Source organism: Phodopus roborovskii, unplaced genomic scaffold, assembly GCF_943737965.1.
Source record: "Phodopus roborovskii unplaced genomic scaffold, PHOROB, whole genome shotgun sequence".
NCBI lineage: Eukaryota > Metazoa > Chordata > Mammalia > Rodentia > Cricetidae > Phodopus > Phodopus roborovskii.
Genome location: NW_026126515.1, coordinates 7,179,090 through 7,192,407, shown reverse-complemented (window position 1 = coordinate 7,192,407; position 13,318 = coordinate 7,179,090). Strand labels below are relative to the sequence as shown.

General features: G+C 43.8%; 1 protein-coding gene across 11 annotated transcripts in view; it reads right to left on the bottom strand.

The window, feature by feature from the left end:
• Ttll5 (tubulin tyrosine ligase like 5) overlaps positions 1–13,318 on the bottom strand; it is a 228,348-nt gene that overhangs the window by 199,149 nt on the left and 15,881 nt on the right. For 9 of the 11 annotated variants that reach the window (XM_051196360.1, XM_051196363.1, XM_051196362.1 and 6 more), the window contains exons 4-7: positions 11,450–11,532; positions 9,960–10,066; positions 5,990–6,120; positions 418–500 (exon numbers count right to left, since the gene is read on the bottom strand). In XM_051196360.1, coding sequence (XP_051052317.1) covers positions 418–500; positions 5,990–6,120; positions 9,960–10,066; positions 11,450–11,532 — 404 coding nt within the window. Of the gene's footprint in view, positions 1–417; positions 501–5,989; positions 6,121–9,959; positions 10,067–11,312; positions 11,366–11,449; positions 11,533–13,318 lie in introns of those variants that run through there. The other 2 variants (XM_051196367.1, XM_051196368.1) reach the window with 2 other exon arrangements.

Here is a 13,318-nt window from a genome sequence, read left to right as displayed (position 1 = left end):
TCAGCATGGCCCCATCCTGCATCAATTTTTAAAACGTTTAATAAGGAATTTGCCAAGAATCAAGGCACTGAAGGAAAGGAGGGTAAGAGGAAGGAAGAGGAGAAAGAAGCAGCTACGGCAAAAGCATCACAGCTCCTTAAAGTGTGGGAAGCGACAGCTCAGAGCTGAGGGGCTGACACACAGCACGCTGAAGCAGAACACCTCATTTGTGCTAATACAAAAGGCTGCCTTCCCCCAAAACCCATCTAGCAAGTGACATTTTGGCTAGGGACTAAGTGTGTTCCAGGAAGGGAGGAAGCCCCCAGCAGAGTGAACAACAGACAATGCTCCAACCTCCACTCACTTCTGAACTCAGTGCAGAAGGAGATAAATACCTACTCCAGTAAGTGCCAAGCCTGTCGTTCTCTGCATACTTACATTGTTGATCAAGTAGACGCCCCGCCCCCTAGAAGAGGCCACTGGTTTTACTATCCAAGGTCCCCGGTCCTTTGAATATGAATCTGCTCAAAATATTGGGAGATAAAAAGGGAAGAAAAAAACAAAGAGAAGAAGGAGCATGAGTTATTATCTTAAATTGAAACAACAGTAATCTCTTAGGTACCCAAAGAACCTTCCAAATCTCCAGCTGGGGGGCAAACAACTCATCACCTGTGTTTTCAGAGTAGCCTTAAAAAGGGAAATGGGTCAGGAAGAGGCAGAAGAAGAGGGAAGGGGGAGAGGACGGCAAATTACTCACGTAATTATAGCTCCCACTATTTCCTCTTTCTTCCATAAGGGTGGAAACAAAATAAGGTCAAATCTGAATGTCAGTCTGTTACCAAAAAACGACCTTCAGGAAAAAATCTCATTTTTGTTAACTGGAGGACTGCCAGTAGATGGAGACAATTGAGGTTTCTTAATGCATCTCCAAATACAGTTACTTCCTTTGAATAATTCTTCTGATCTCAAAAACTGGGCAGAGCATCAGGGTAAGGAAGCAACATTTACAAGTACAAGGGGGCTGCATGTGCACCAGCTTTGGTTCTGTTTGTAAGTGTCTTTGGGTCATTAAAAGAGAAAGCAGTCAGGCATTGGTGGCGCAAGCCTTTAGTTCCAGCACTCAGGAGGCAGAAGCAAGTTGTTCTTTGTGAGTTCAAGGCTAGCCTGGTCTACAAGAGCTTGTTCCAAGACAGCTAGGTCTACACCAAGAAACCATGTCTTGAAAAAACAAAACAACAACAAAAAAAAAAAAAAAAAAAAAAAAGAGGAGGAGAAAAGAGGAGGAGGGCACTGAGACTCCCCAGCTCCCCAGGACTCCTGCATGGGCTGGGGAGAGGGGAGGGCTTGACTTCTACTTGGGAAATATCCTAGGATGGGGTGGGGGGGTGGGAGCCTCATGAGACACTGCTGAGGAAACCCCAGGAGAGAGAGAGAGAGAGAGAGAGAGAGAGAGAGAGAGAGAGAGAGGGAGAGGGAGGGAGGGAGGGAGGGAGGGAGGAAGGGAGAGAGAGAGAGAGAGCTGGAGGCAGTCTCCACTCTACCTCAGTCCCTTCCTCTTCCAATGAACCCCACAACCTCTGTTCCCAAGGAAGAAAGGAAAGTAAAAACGGAAAACTAAGGTACTGGTTTCTTGCCATTTTTCCTCCCTGAAGGAGAGTGCAGTGTGTGAAGACATAAAACCAAGTGAGTGAAAGTGTCTCGGGGCCTCTCTCAAACGCCCAGCTGTTGTGCATCAGGATAACATCATTTTATCCAGAACACAAAAGCATAAACCCAATAAAGTTCCCTCAAGTTTATGGTCTCTGGTTTGAGTTATTAAAAGGCCAAGCGCTGCCACCTGTGTGTTAACCCCACCTCTGCTCTTCCCGTGTGAGACACAAACGTCCCCTGACCCTGAGCAGGGTCCCACCCAAGCAGACCTCAGTACTCCAACAGCCACAGGCCTAGCGCCAGCAACAGCCCCAGGATAACATGTTTTCTCAGACCACTCACCAGCCTCCTCTTCCCTCTCCCCGTGGCAGGACTCAAGTCTCTTTTATGACCCAAACAGGAACCTGACTTAGTACCACAAACCACTTTACCTGTAGGGGACACCAGGGGAGGGACCTAGGTACCTTTATCCATCTTTCCCCATCTTCTCTTGCCTTTTCCCTGAATGCAATTTAACAGACTCAGCAGCAGAAGGAAAAAAGTACCATGCAGAATCTAAATCGTCTAGATACTAAATAGGTTTAGAAGTGTGTCCTCTACCTCTGTTCACATGCATGTGGAACATGAATGGGGGCTGGAAACATGGCTCAGCGGCTAGGAGCACTTGCTGTTTCTCCAGAGGATCCATCTGGTTCCCAGCACCCATCTTGGGTAGCTCACAACCTCTTGTAACTCCAACTCCAGGGACTCTGCTGACCTCCTCAGATACCTTCCTATACTTACACTTGATATTCACACACACACACACACACACGAAGTTATCTCATGCTATACTATAAGAGCAAGATTAATTAAATATAATCTATCATATCTACAAGAGGGGCTTCAGGCTGCAAACTGACTATGAAAAGCTGGGCCATAAGCAATTTTGGTTTTACAGGAAATGTAAGCTCTGTTTTAAGAGTTCAACTCTACTACTGTAGAGCTGAAAACAGATAATATACAAACAATGGCTGTGTTCCCATAAAACCTCATTCATACACCGAATTTCATGCCATTTTCACATGCCACAAAGTTATAGTCATCCAACCATTTGAAAATGTAAAAGCACCCTCAGCTTACAGGGATGGCAAACAGGCAGAGGGTAGAATACCTCAAAGGCCACATTTGCAGGGACCTGATTACACGAGAGAACCTCCAACAAACATACGCAATGATAATATTGTTAATTAAGTGGCATAGAACGACCTATGGAAAAGAAGAAAGCGCAAGACTACAGCTACTGCATGCTTCCCCCAGCACCCACGCACATTCAAGCTGTTTGACAGCGACTGCCAAGAACATCTCCAGAAAGACATGCAAGCACTGGTGAATCCCAGGAGAGGGCTGAGAACCCATGAGTAGAAAGACTCTTTATTCTTAAGAAGGACACAGGTTCAATCCCCAGATCCCACATGGCAGCTCTCAACTGTCTGGGACCTGACACCCTTACACAGGCATACACAACAGGTAAAACACCAATGCACATAAAAATAAATATAAGTGGTCTTTTGTTCATTTGTTTTTTTGTAAAGAGGCCTCTTCCCTGATTACTGTTTTATTTAGTTTTACACCATAGAAATATGTTACTCTTTTAAAAAATGTAATTTATATCACATCAAAATAGTGCTATAGAAGAAAGGTTTATATGACAAAAAATTAAATCTAAATAAAATGAGGCCACAAAACACGAAAAATGTCATTCTTTTATGGTCATCCTCAGATTCCTGAAGCAGCAATGCAATTGAGCATGCTGTGCTTTGAATATGACATGTCCCACATGGGCTCAGTTCAAACACGTGGTCCCCAGCTGGTGGCTCTGTTTGGGAAAGTTGTGGAAACCTTACGGAGGAGGCTCCTCACTAGGGGAAGTAGGTCACTGGGGGTGGGCCCTGAGGCCTCACAGCCCAGCTCCACCTGCTGTTCACTCTTTATTTCCTGAGTGCAGATGTAATGTGGCCAGCCAGCTTCCTGCTCCTACCGAGTACCTTCCTCCCCTACCCGTCCCCCACCATGGTGAACCGCATCTTACGGAGCTCCAAGACAAAATAGCCTTTCTCCCTTGAGTTACTTTTGTAGGGAATTTGTCACACCAAAAGAAAAGAAGCTATTATTATAAAAACAAAAAGTTAAATTTTCTAAGCTCCATACATTCATTCATTCATTTATTCAAACCCTTTTATGTATTTAATCTGTCAAGGAGTTTCCTAGAGTGGGTTTTACAATAGTAAAACACTCTCCTCCCTCACACAGATGAGACCAGCAAACACAGACATTAAACAAGCTCTTACAGACACGGGGTTATGAAGTGCTGGGTGCTATAAAAGTCTCAGAAGATGACCAAAGCTGCCTGGAGACAGTACTGACCACAGCACCACCAGACGCTGAAAACTCGCTTTCAGAAAAGGGTAAGTGTAGCCACATGCATCACTTGCCACAAGCATGCTGTTCAATCGACCCTGCTCTGTGAACTTGTCTTCTGGGAAGCATCGATGTTCTGGGCCCAGGAGGTAGCCCAGTGGCCGCACACTTCCACAGCATGCACCTGGGCTCAATCCCCAACATTGCAAGGGAAACATAATCTTTAATTAAAACAATTGAATTGTGCTTCTGGTGTTTCATTACTGGCATGTTCTGTGAGTTCTAATTTCAGGATTCATCTCTGTGTTAGCATTTTTACACCAATTTGTGATACTTCAGAACAAAAGTCAATTTCTTTTGCACGTGTTTTAAAAAAATGAGCAAGAAGCAAGAAAAATCAGAGGCAAAAGCAGGACAGAAGTCGGAGCAGTCTGCTTGGATGAAGACATTATAGACAACTTCGACAGCCCTTTCCATCACCTTCCGGTTCCAAACACAGCGTGTTCAGTGCATTGGAAGGAACACTGAACCAGGAGTGGGAGCAGTTTCAGTTTTTCAGGTATGATGATGCTACTGGACAATGTTCTTAAACTCCTTAGTCTTGTCTGCAATGTGAGGATTTCACCTCATTTGCTAAAATCTCTTATAAATGAGGCACTTGAACACACTGGAGTGGACAACAGATCCTTAGGCTGGTTCTCCAGGGTCACACACCTTCAGTTCTCCATTAACTGGAAACGGGGCACTAGGAACCCAGAAGAGTCTGTCCTGTGTCATCAGCCCTGCTCACTGATGACTCCAAACAATTTCGGCGACACTCAGGCTTTCACATCTCTGGCAGCAGTGACTGGCTCCTGGGCTCAAGCTCTCCACATACAAACTGAAGACCTTTGCTTATTAGGACAAAAAGCCAATCATCTTGGATCACCTTGGCTCGTTTTCCCAGTGCCTCTGAAAAGTTCTACATTTACTCAATCATGTCAAAGGCCCTGATGGGACCTTTCTGCCCTTTTAAGGAACACAAACCCATACTTTGTCCTTGCTCTTGGCATAAAGACCATACCACCCTCCTTTCTATGCAGGCTGAGAATCCATCACATGAACCTAGCAAACTGCTTTCTTCTCCATGCAAAGTCTTACCTGGCCAGCACTGAGCCTTCTTCCCTCCCTCCTGTGTGTCCAGCTCCTTTCTAAACCCCACTCTCCTACTTGAGCCATTGTCTCTTCTGAGACCTCCTTCCCATACTCTTCTACCATCTCTCTCTCTGGGCCTGCTTCTCTATCTTTTTTTATCTCTTAGTCATCACTTTCATCTGGAACCTCCAGAACCTGTATCTTTAGCCAAACTCAGAGTTGTTTTACAACTGTCTGCAAAACATCACTGCATCCTTTCCCCACAGCACCTCAAAATGTCCACCATGTCCAAACTCAACACTTCTCTTTCCTGATCTGCATACATAGCAAGTACTAGGTAGGCCAGCTGGAGATACACCATGAAACCCCATCTCAAAAGACAAACAAGTACAAATTTTAAAAAGACATGACACTTGTTCTACAAAGAATTTAAGTCCAGAAATCAAGGCAGGAAGAAAGTTGAAGTGAGAAATGGAAAAGAGACACCAAAAAGGAAACATGTAGCTCTCACACATGTGACAAAATGCCCTCACACACTGACTCTCAGCAATGGAGAGATAACTGGGCAAAAACACTCAAGACAGGATATGCCTAGATGACACCAATGTGTCCTTACATAAACTATTACTGTCATCCTACCAAAATTAAACATAGAAGAGCACCATGTAAATAGAAATAATTTAAAATTTATGTCTATAACTATCCTTCCCAATTAAGCATAATTTTTCAAAGCTTTGGGAAGTCCTAATTAGCTATAAGGTCAAGCAATGTCACAGTTCAATCAGCCTCGAGCTCAGATGCTAGGGTACCCTCGGTCAGCACTTACTACAGAACTCCGCGTACTCAGCTGGCAGGAGGAAGGTCTGAGGGAGGATGTGGAAAGCCTTGAATCCATGCGTATGCTGCATTCGAATGATGTTTTTGTACAATCGGTCCTTCCGGGTTAGTTCATAAGACCTGAAGAGCAAGCAAGTTTTTCCATTTCAGTGAATTACACCTTCAGAGGTTTTCTCTGTTACCACTGGGTGAAGAACTCATAGCACTGAGTTCTGAAGCAGTTACTGAAGACTAGATTATCCCAACTCTATCACGCTGCTATTCCAAAAGCCTTATTAAACATTTTCCTCATATAGACTTTTTTGATCAGATTTGTTCATAAAGACACAATGTGCGTAGAAAGCCGCCCCACCCCCACCCCCACTCCTTTCTGTGTGTAATTCTGATGTGTTGACTAGGCAATGACCACTACAATAAAAATACAGGACAATTCTAATAACCCAAAGTGGCTTCAATTCTCTTGCAGGCAGTTCCTTCAGTCACTGCCAGACACAGGGGAAACATCTGTTTTCACTTCTTTCCAAACAGATAAGCAGGACACTGGAATATGTAGCATCTCTCCTGAGCACGGAACATCTCAGCTTTATCCCTATGGGTTGCAATTTATTCTTTTGTGTGCGCAGTTATAAGTTGTGGTGTGCACATATATACCAGTTTGTTTATCTGTTCGACAGTTGAAGGACATCTGGATTACTTCCAGTTTAGGGAAGACTGTGAATAAAGGTGCTTGAAAGCACTCGCCTATAGATTCTTATATAAACATCGAATTTTTATACAAACATTTCCATTTTCCCAGGTGTGGGCCTGCTATGCAGTTTACCAAATTATCTGTTGCTAGATAATAAACAACCTCAAAATACATCAGCTTAAAATAGTAGTTCACATTTAAGACTTCACACAGCTCCTGTGGGCCAGTGTGGGATGACAGAACTGGGTAGTTATGAAGAGGTTGGAGTCCAGATGTGTGCCTATACTGCCATCATCAGGCCCAGCTAGGTGGAGCACACACTTCTCAGAATCCTCACAGGTATGGAGCCAGCAGCCAATGAGAGGTTTCAGTTCCTTGGGTGAACCTTCCCACGGGCCGCACCCTTTCAGGGCACACTGCTGACTTCTCCTAGGCCCACCGATCGGAGGAAGAGTTTCCAACGTCTGTTATAACCTAGTCCCTAAAATGGCATGGCACCACGTCTGTCACATTCCATTTGTTGGAGGCAAGTCTAGTTGACACTCGACAGAAAAATTTAGTTCAACCTTTTGAAGGAAGTGTCAAAGCATTTACAGACACATTTTACAGTCACCACAGAAGTATATGTTTAACTTCAGCGGTTATTCTGGGGACGCTGTAAAAACAGGCTCAGTTTCTCCGACCATATTCTAAGATGTAGAGGAAATACCAAAGCATTTTCCTAGTCTCCACGCTCTGCTCCACATAATTGCTCCACACCCCTGACACCAGCTTGGGGGGGGGAGAGGCGGGGCGGGGGGCTGAGGGGGGCTGGGGGCGGGGCTTTCCCACTAGCAGCAAGCAGTGCCACTGCAGAGACCACCGGGTGTCCTCTAATTCCATTCTGACACTGTCTACCTGGAGGTGGCATCCGATCCCTCAGGGTGAAGGCTCAGTCCCCAAAGCTGACCCTAGTTCCAAGTGGAAGACTGTTTTACCTGTGCTTCTGACCAGCTATCCCATACCCTTTCTCTGATGGCTGATGGTAAAGCACATACAAAGAACACAGATAAAGACATGTACACGGGATGAGATGTGGAGGAGAGAACACAGAACAGCCTGCCTTCTCCCTGGCACTCTACCTGCCAGGACCTCCACACATTCAACTATCCAGCTCTTCAAACCTAGTCCTTTGGGGCTATAATGAAAGCATCACTAAGTAGGTATGACTCATTAAGTCTCTGGTCACGGATGATCTTGTTGAAACTCCAACCCATCCCCCTTCCTGAAGGTTGAAGGGCAGGCTGAAATGCCAACCGTCTTACCAGGACATAGTCTTCCCTAGAGCTTATGAGAATCCTGAAACCACCTAGGGCCTGCCAGTCACCAGGAAACTGATTAGCAAATAAAAAGACACTCTCATGATGCCATGCATTCTAGAAGATGAAAATTAAGACAGATATTTCACAATTTCCAGGTATCCACTTTTTGCACTCCCACCAGCAATATACTAGTGTGCCAGTCACCGTGCATCCCAGCCAGAAGCACTTAATGTTATGTGATTTTTAAAGCCACTTTAATAGGTATGTATCAGTACCTCACATGATTTTAATTTGTATTCCAGTAATAACTAATGACACTGAATATTGCTAAAACTGACCACACATAAATTTACCTTGACATATCCATTTAAAACTTTCCCTATTCTTATAAATTTGATTACACAGACACACATGCACACATGCGCGTGTGAGCACGCAAGTGAACACACACACACACACACACTCTTCACAGTATTCATTAAATCTTTCTTCCTATTTGTAAACTAAGATTGTTTTCCTCCTGCTAAGTAATCAGAGTTTGTGACATACTTTGGATATAAACTCTTAATCAGATACATTTATAAATACTTCTCCAGACTATGATTTGTTTTTTCAGTTTCTTAAAAGTCTTCCCACCACGGTGAAGTTCCCCTTGTGTTTTTATCTTTTTGCACCAAGCTTTATTCCAAGAAACCTTTGTCTAAGCAAAGATTATCAAGATTTCCTTTGTACAGGTTTATGTTTTGAATTTACATCTAAGATCTTTATCCCAATGGGTTTTTTAAAAACCTGATTTACAAGTATAACATCCATTTTAAAACAGATTTTGAACATAAAATAAAAAGATTTTTACATCTGACTTTTTATAAAGTATACTTAAAATTTCAGATCATTAGAATATCTGAGACTCTATCTAGCAGAGCTATTTATGAAACCCTGTCCCAAAATAAACAGACATAACACAATCTGTCATTAAAATAAATGATCTATCAGTCGACAACATGTTGTGAAATAATCTTTTTGTACACTGTAAAGATGTGTCACTCTGATAGGTTTAATAAAAAGCTGAACTGAATAGCCAATAGCTAGGCAGGATTTCTGGGCAGAGACGACCCTGGAAAGAAGTAGAGCGAGAAGCATGGGCATTATAAAGTAGAGGTAACCAAGCTACATAAAAGAATGTAGACTGAAAGACATGGGTTAATTTAAGTTACAAGAGCTAGTTAGAAACAAGCCTAAGCTATTGGCCAAGCTTTCATAATTAGTAAGTCTCTGTGTTGTTATTTGGGAGACTTAGTAAGAGAGAGACTCACTGCAACAACCAGACTATGTTCCCTCTCAAATTTGTTTAAAACAAACAAGTGGAAACCATCAATATGTCAGAAGGAAGTGTGCTATCACTAGAATCTGATCTCAATCTGTTTGTTGTGTCTTTGGGACCCTCATTTTCTTTTTTTCTTTTTTTGAGACAGGGTCCTATATAGTCTACGCAGGCCTCAATTTGCTCTGTAACCAGGGCAGGCATGAATTCATCCTCCTGCTTCCATGTCACGAGTGCAAGGGTTTATAAGCATGTGCCATCACACCTAGCTTGAAGCCCTGAAACTTTTTATGACCAAGGAAAAGGCACCATGTTAAGATAGGAGTTGAGTCGTTCTTTAATAGACATGAAAATGTGACTGAAAGGAAAGGCGAAAAAGGAGACCTCACCCACTTAAGATGCTGTGATCAACCTCAATTTTTACGAACGAGAATTGGAAACTGTCTCTTTAAATCCTTTCACATCCCCTTAGCCTTTGAAGAGTCTCCTACCTCCCAGGGATATGAACACCTCAGCCTCCAGCCCAGGCTATGGTACTTCCCAAGTTCCTCCTTCTCCCATTCCCCTAAGAACATTACATCTCTCCTCTGGATACACAGTCCAGTGACAGCTGCTTTTAAACACTGCAAAGCACCCAGGGGAGCATTACCTGGGGAAGTGATTAACTTTCTGTGCTTCAGAGAGGGTTCGAAGTAAGAAGGGCTTCAGGTGGGATCCTGTCCACATCAGGTTATAGTCAGTGCTGCTCGGGTGAACCTAGTCACAAAAGACACAAGGAAAACAAACAACATAAGCAGCAGCCTGTCTCCAGAACAACAACGACAGAAAAGTCAATGGTCTCATCTACAGAGGACTCTCGGCATGACCCAGTCACTATCCATGCCTATTATTGCAGCCGAGTACCACAGCAAACAAGATAGCGAGGTTAAAGAAAGGGAGAGCGAAGAGGCCCCAAACACAAACAATAAAACAAAGTAACCCTTCTGAACAAGTCATATACACTTACATAACAAAGTAGGCCTCAAAACTGAACCCCAGACTCCTTTTTCTCAGACCTCCCCATGTCCTCGTAGATCATAACAGAAGCCAGACCTAGATGACTCAGTGATTAAGAGTATATACTGTTCTCGAAAAGGGCCTAGGTTCAATTCCCAGTACCCACACGGGGTGGCTCATAAACACCTATAATTCCAGGTACAGGGGGCACTGATACCTCTGGCCTCTATGGGCACCAACACTCTCATGCACAAACCCACACACAGACACATAATTAAATCTAGAACAGTAAATCTCAGAAAAAGTTATAAACCTTAGATTTCCTTCAACCATTCATTAGAATTCATTTATCCATTCATTATTGTATACTCTGCCCATAAAACACACCAGGACAATGGCAAATGCTGGAAACAGAACAGCAACAAGACAGGACATGAACAGTATGAGATCCCCAAGTGCCCTATTGGTACCAACCTACAATAAGAAGCTAGTGATCAGACCTTCATCAGTGGTTTCAGAATAGCAGTAGCGGTGTCCCTTCCAATGACAACATCTCACTTCCACTTGTTCCTGGATAGTAAATCACCTGCCAGTCATCCATCCACCCCCTTCTCTGCTCTATGAGAGCTATGACCTAAGCTGGCTCAACAATTCTATCACCAGAAAAAGGCACAGCGACAATGACTGGAGTCCAGTTAAGTTCCACGCAATGGGTTGATATAAACCTAGAGTCCCGTCCTTCAGTCTCTGAGGTTGCTGTGGCCTCTCCCCTTCTAAAGAAGCCTCAGCTTCTGTGAGCCACCCTCTACATAGCGCTCTGCAACTCTATCTGGGCTTCACTTACAAAGTCTGCTTCTGTTCTTTGCAACCAAAGAACCCCAAATAGATACCAGATAACATCTGACAGACAACTCTGCCCAAAACTAAGATCATTACAAGAAAAGGGGAGAGGAGGATCCTGTGGAAATGCTTCCCATGTACCACAAAAAGAAACTGCTGGTACTACCAAGTTCTGCAGAGCCTCTAATCACTGGTCCCGCGCGCTTCTTAGCGCTGCCTCTGTGGAGGATAAAGTCAGTTAGGTAGCTAGGATTTCAGCTTTTGAGGCGATCAGGTCAGGTGAGGTCGTAAAAATGAGCTTACTTCATGAAATCCATGGGCTGTCAGAATGCTTCGCACCAGGCGACTGTCCGTTCTCACAATCTTATAAGACAAATGGTAACGCTCTAAACAAAAACAGAGTCAAGTTCAGTAGCCAGAAAGCTTGATTGCAGAGACAAAAACAAACAGCAACATGGAAACATGATTAATGTATTCAATGATATTACACTGTTGTCCTTAAAGCGACTATAAATAAGTTAAGGATACTTAGAGCCAAAGCTTCCTTTAAATATATTTTTAGTATTGTGTGGTGATGGGGGAAGTTGTGCATACTAAGACTTGTGTGGAGGACACAGGACAACTCTGTGCAGTTGGTTCCCTCCCTCTTCCTTTCTTTGCGCTCCAGGGCTTGAATTCAGATCCTCAGGCTTGCATACTGAACCTGTTTCTTTTGCTAGACAGTGATCTTATTGTTTCACTCACCGTGCTATAGTGGAGTTCGCTCAATTCAGAAAGGGGGGGGGGGTGAAACCTACATCATCTTTTTTTCCCTCCAATTTCCCGTGAAATTTAGCAATGCTTTCGGGGGTGGGGGATTGCGACACATGCTTTTAATCCCAGCCCTTGGGACGCAGAGGCAGGCGAATTTCTGTGTGTTCAAGGCCAGCCTGGTCTACGTACGGAATGAGTTCCAGGACAGCCAGGCTACACAAAGAAACCCTGTCTCAAACAACCAAAATGACAGCAACAAAAAAAACCATAGTGCTTTCAATGAGGAATGTAGACAACAACAACAACAACAAAGCAGATAGTGTAGCAGTGTTGTGGCCCTGCCACCAAGAGATGCTAGGATTAAGTTCACAGTATTTACAAGTTATGGTAGTTACCAAACTAGTGCACTAATAAAAACACCAATGTCTTGAATCTGGGGGTTGGTTACATTTTTAATTTTTAGTTTCTTGACATACAACTATACTAGCAGCCTATGCTGGCCTAATACTTGCTAGGTAGCTCAGACATGCACCCCTGCAGTCCAGCTAATTGACTTTTTAATATTTTAATTACTATATTTCAATACAATTCATTTTCTTTCTAACCATTTGTCTACTTTTCCACCTAAAAAGTCTTTAGACTTTTCCAGACTGAGAAGTAGGCCCTTACAAGGCTGTCCTTACAAGGCTAAGCACCCCTGCTCCAGACAGCCCTCTATGCCCTCATCTTAGACTAGAGGTCTCTCCAATAGGAAGAGGCCAGCAGGGACCTCCAGTTGCCCCCTTTAAGACAGGCCTATACTACCAGCCCCGCTAGGCACCTGCCTCCTGCTCTTGTACACCGAGTACACTTCCTACTGACCCCTGGAGACAGAGACTGTGCCTTGACCCTAAGAAGAAGACCTGCAATCATGTGAGCATTCACTCTGAGTTATGACACCAAATCTTTCTATATGCCCCTACAAACTGAGAACCTTAGCCAAGGACATTCTTCTTGCTATTGTTTCTTTGAGACAAAGTTTACTCCAGCCCTGGCTACAGTGAATTGATGACCCTGCTTCAGTCCTCCAAGTGTTGAGATTACAGGCACAAGCCTGAACACCTGGCCCCAGATCAGTGCTGTGCTTTTAAAGGACTGTATCCTAAACAAATTCTGGATGAGAACAGTACATATTGCTAGCACAATATTCAGACCCATCATCAAAGACAGCTATGTTTTTGAGGAATTTCAATGGATAGCTTCTTAAATCCCTGCTGCTCCCACAGACACATTAAGTGGCCTGCTACAAACCTTGGTATGTACTCTATGCAAAGCTGAACCATAAAGATGGGCGTGGACAAGCCAGCATTTCTCCTAAAGCCCAAACATAAGCTTTTCCCAGTAGCGCCCCACCATTATGTTGTCTTCACCATCACCATA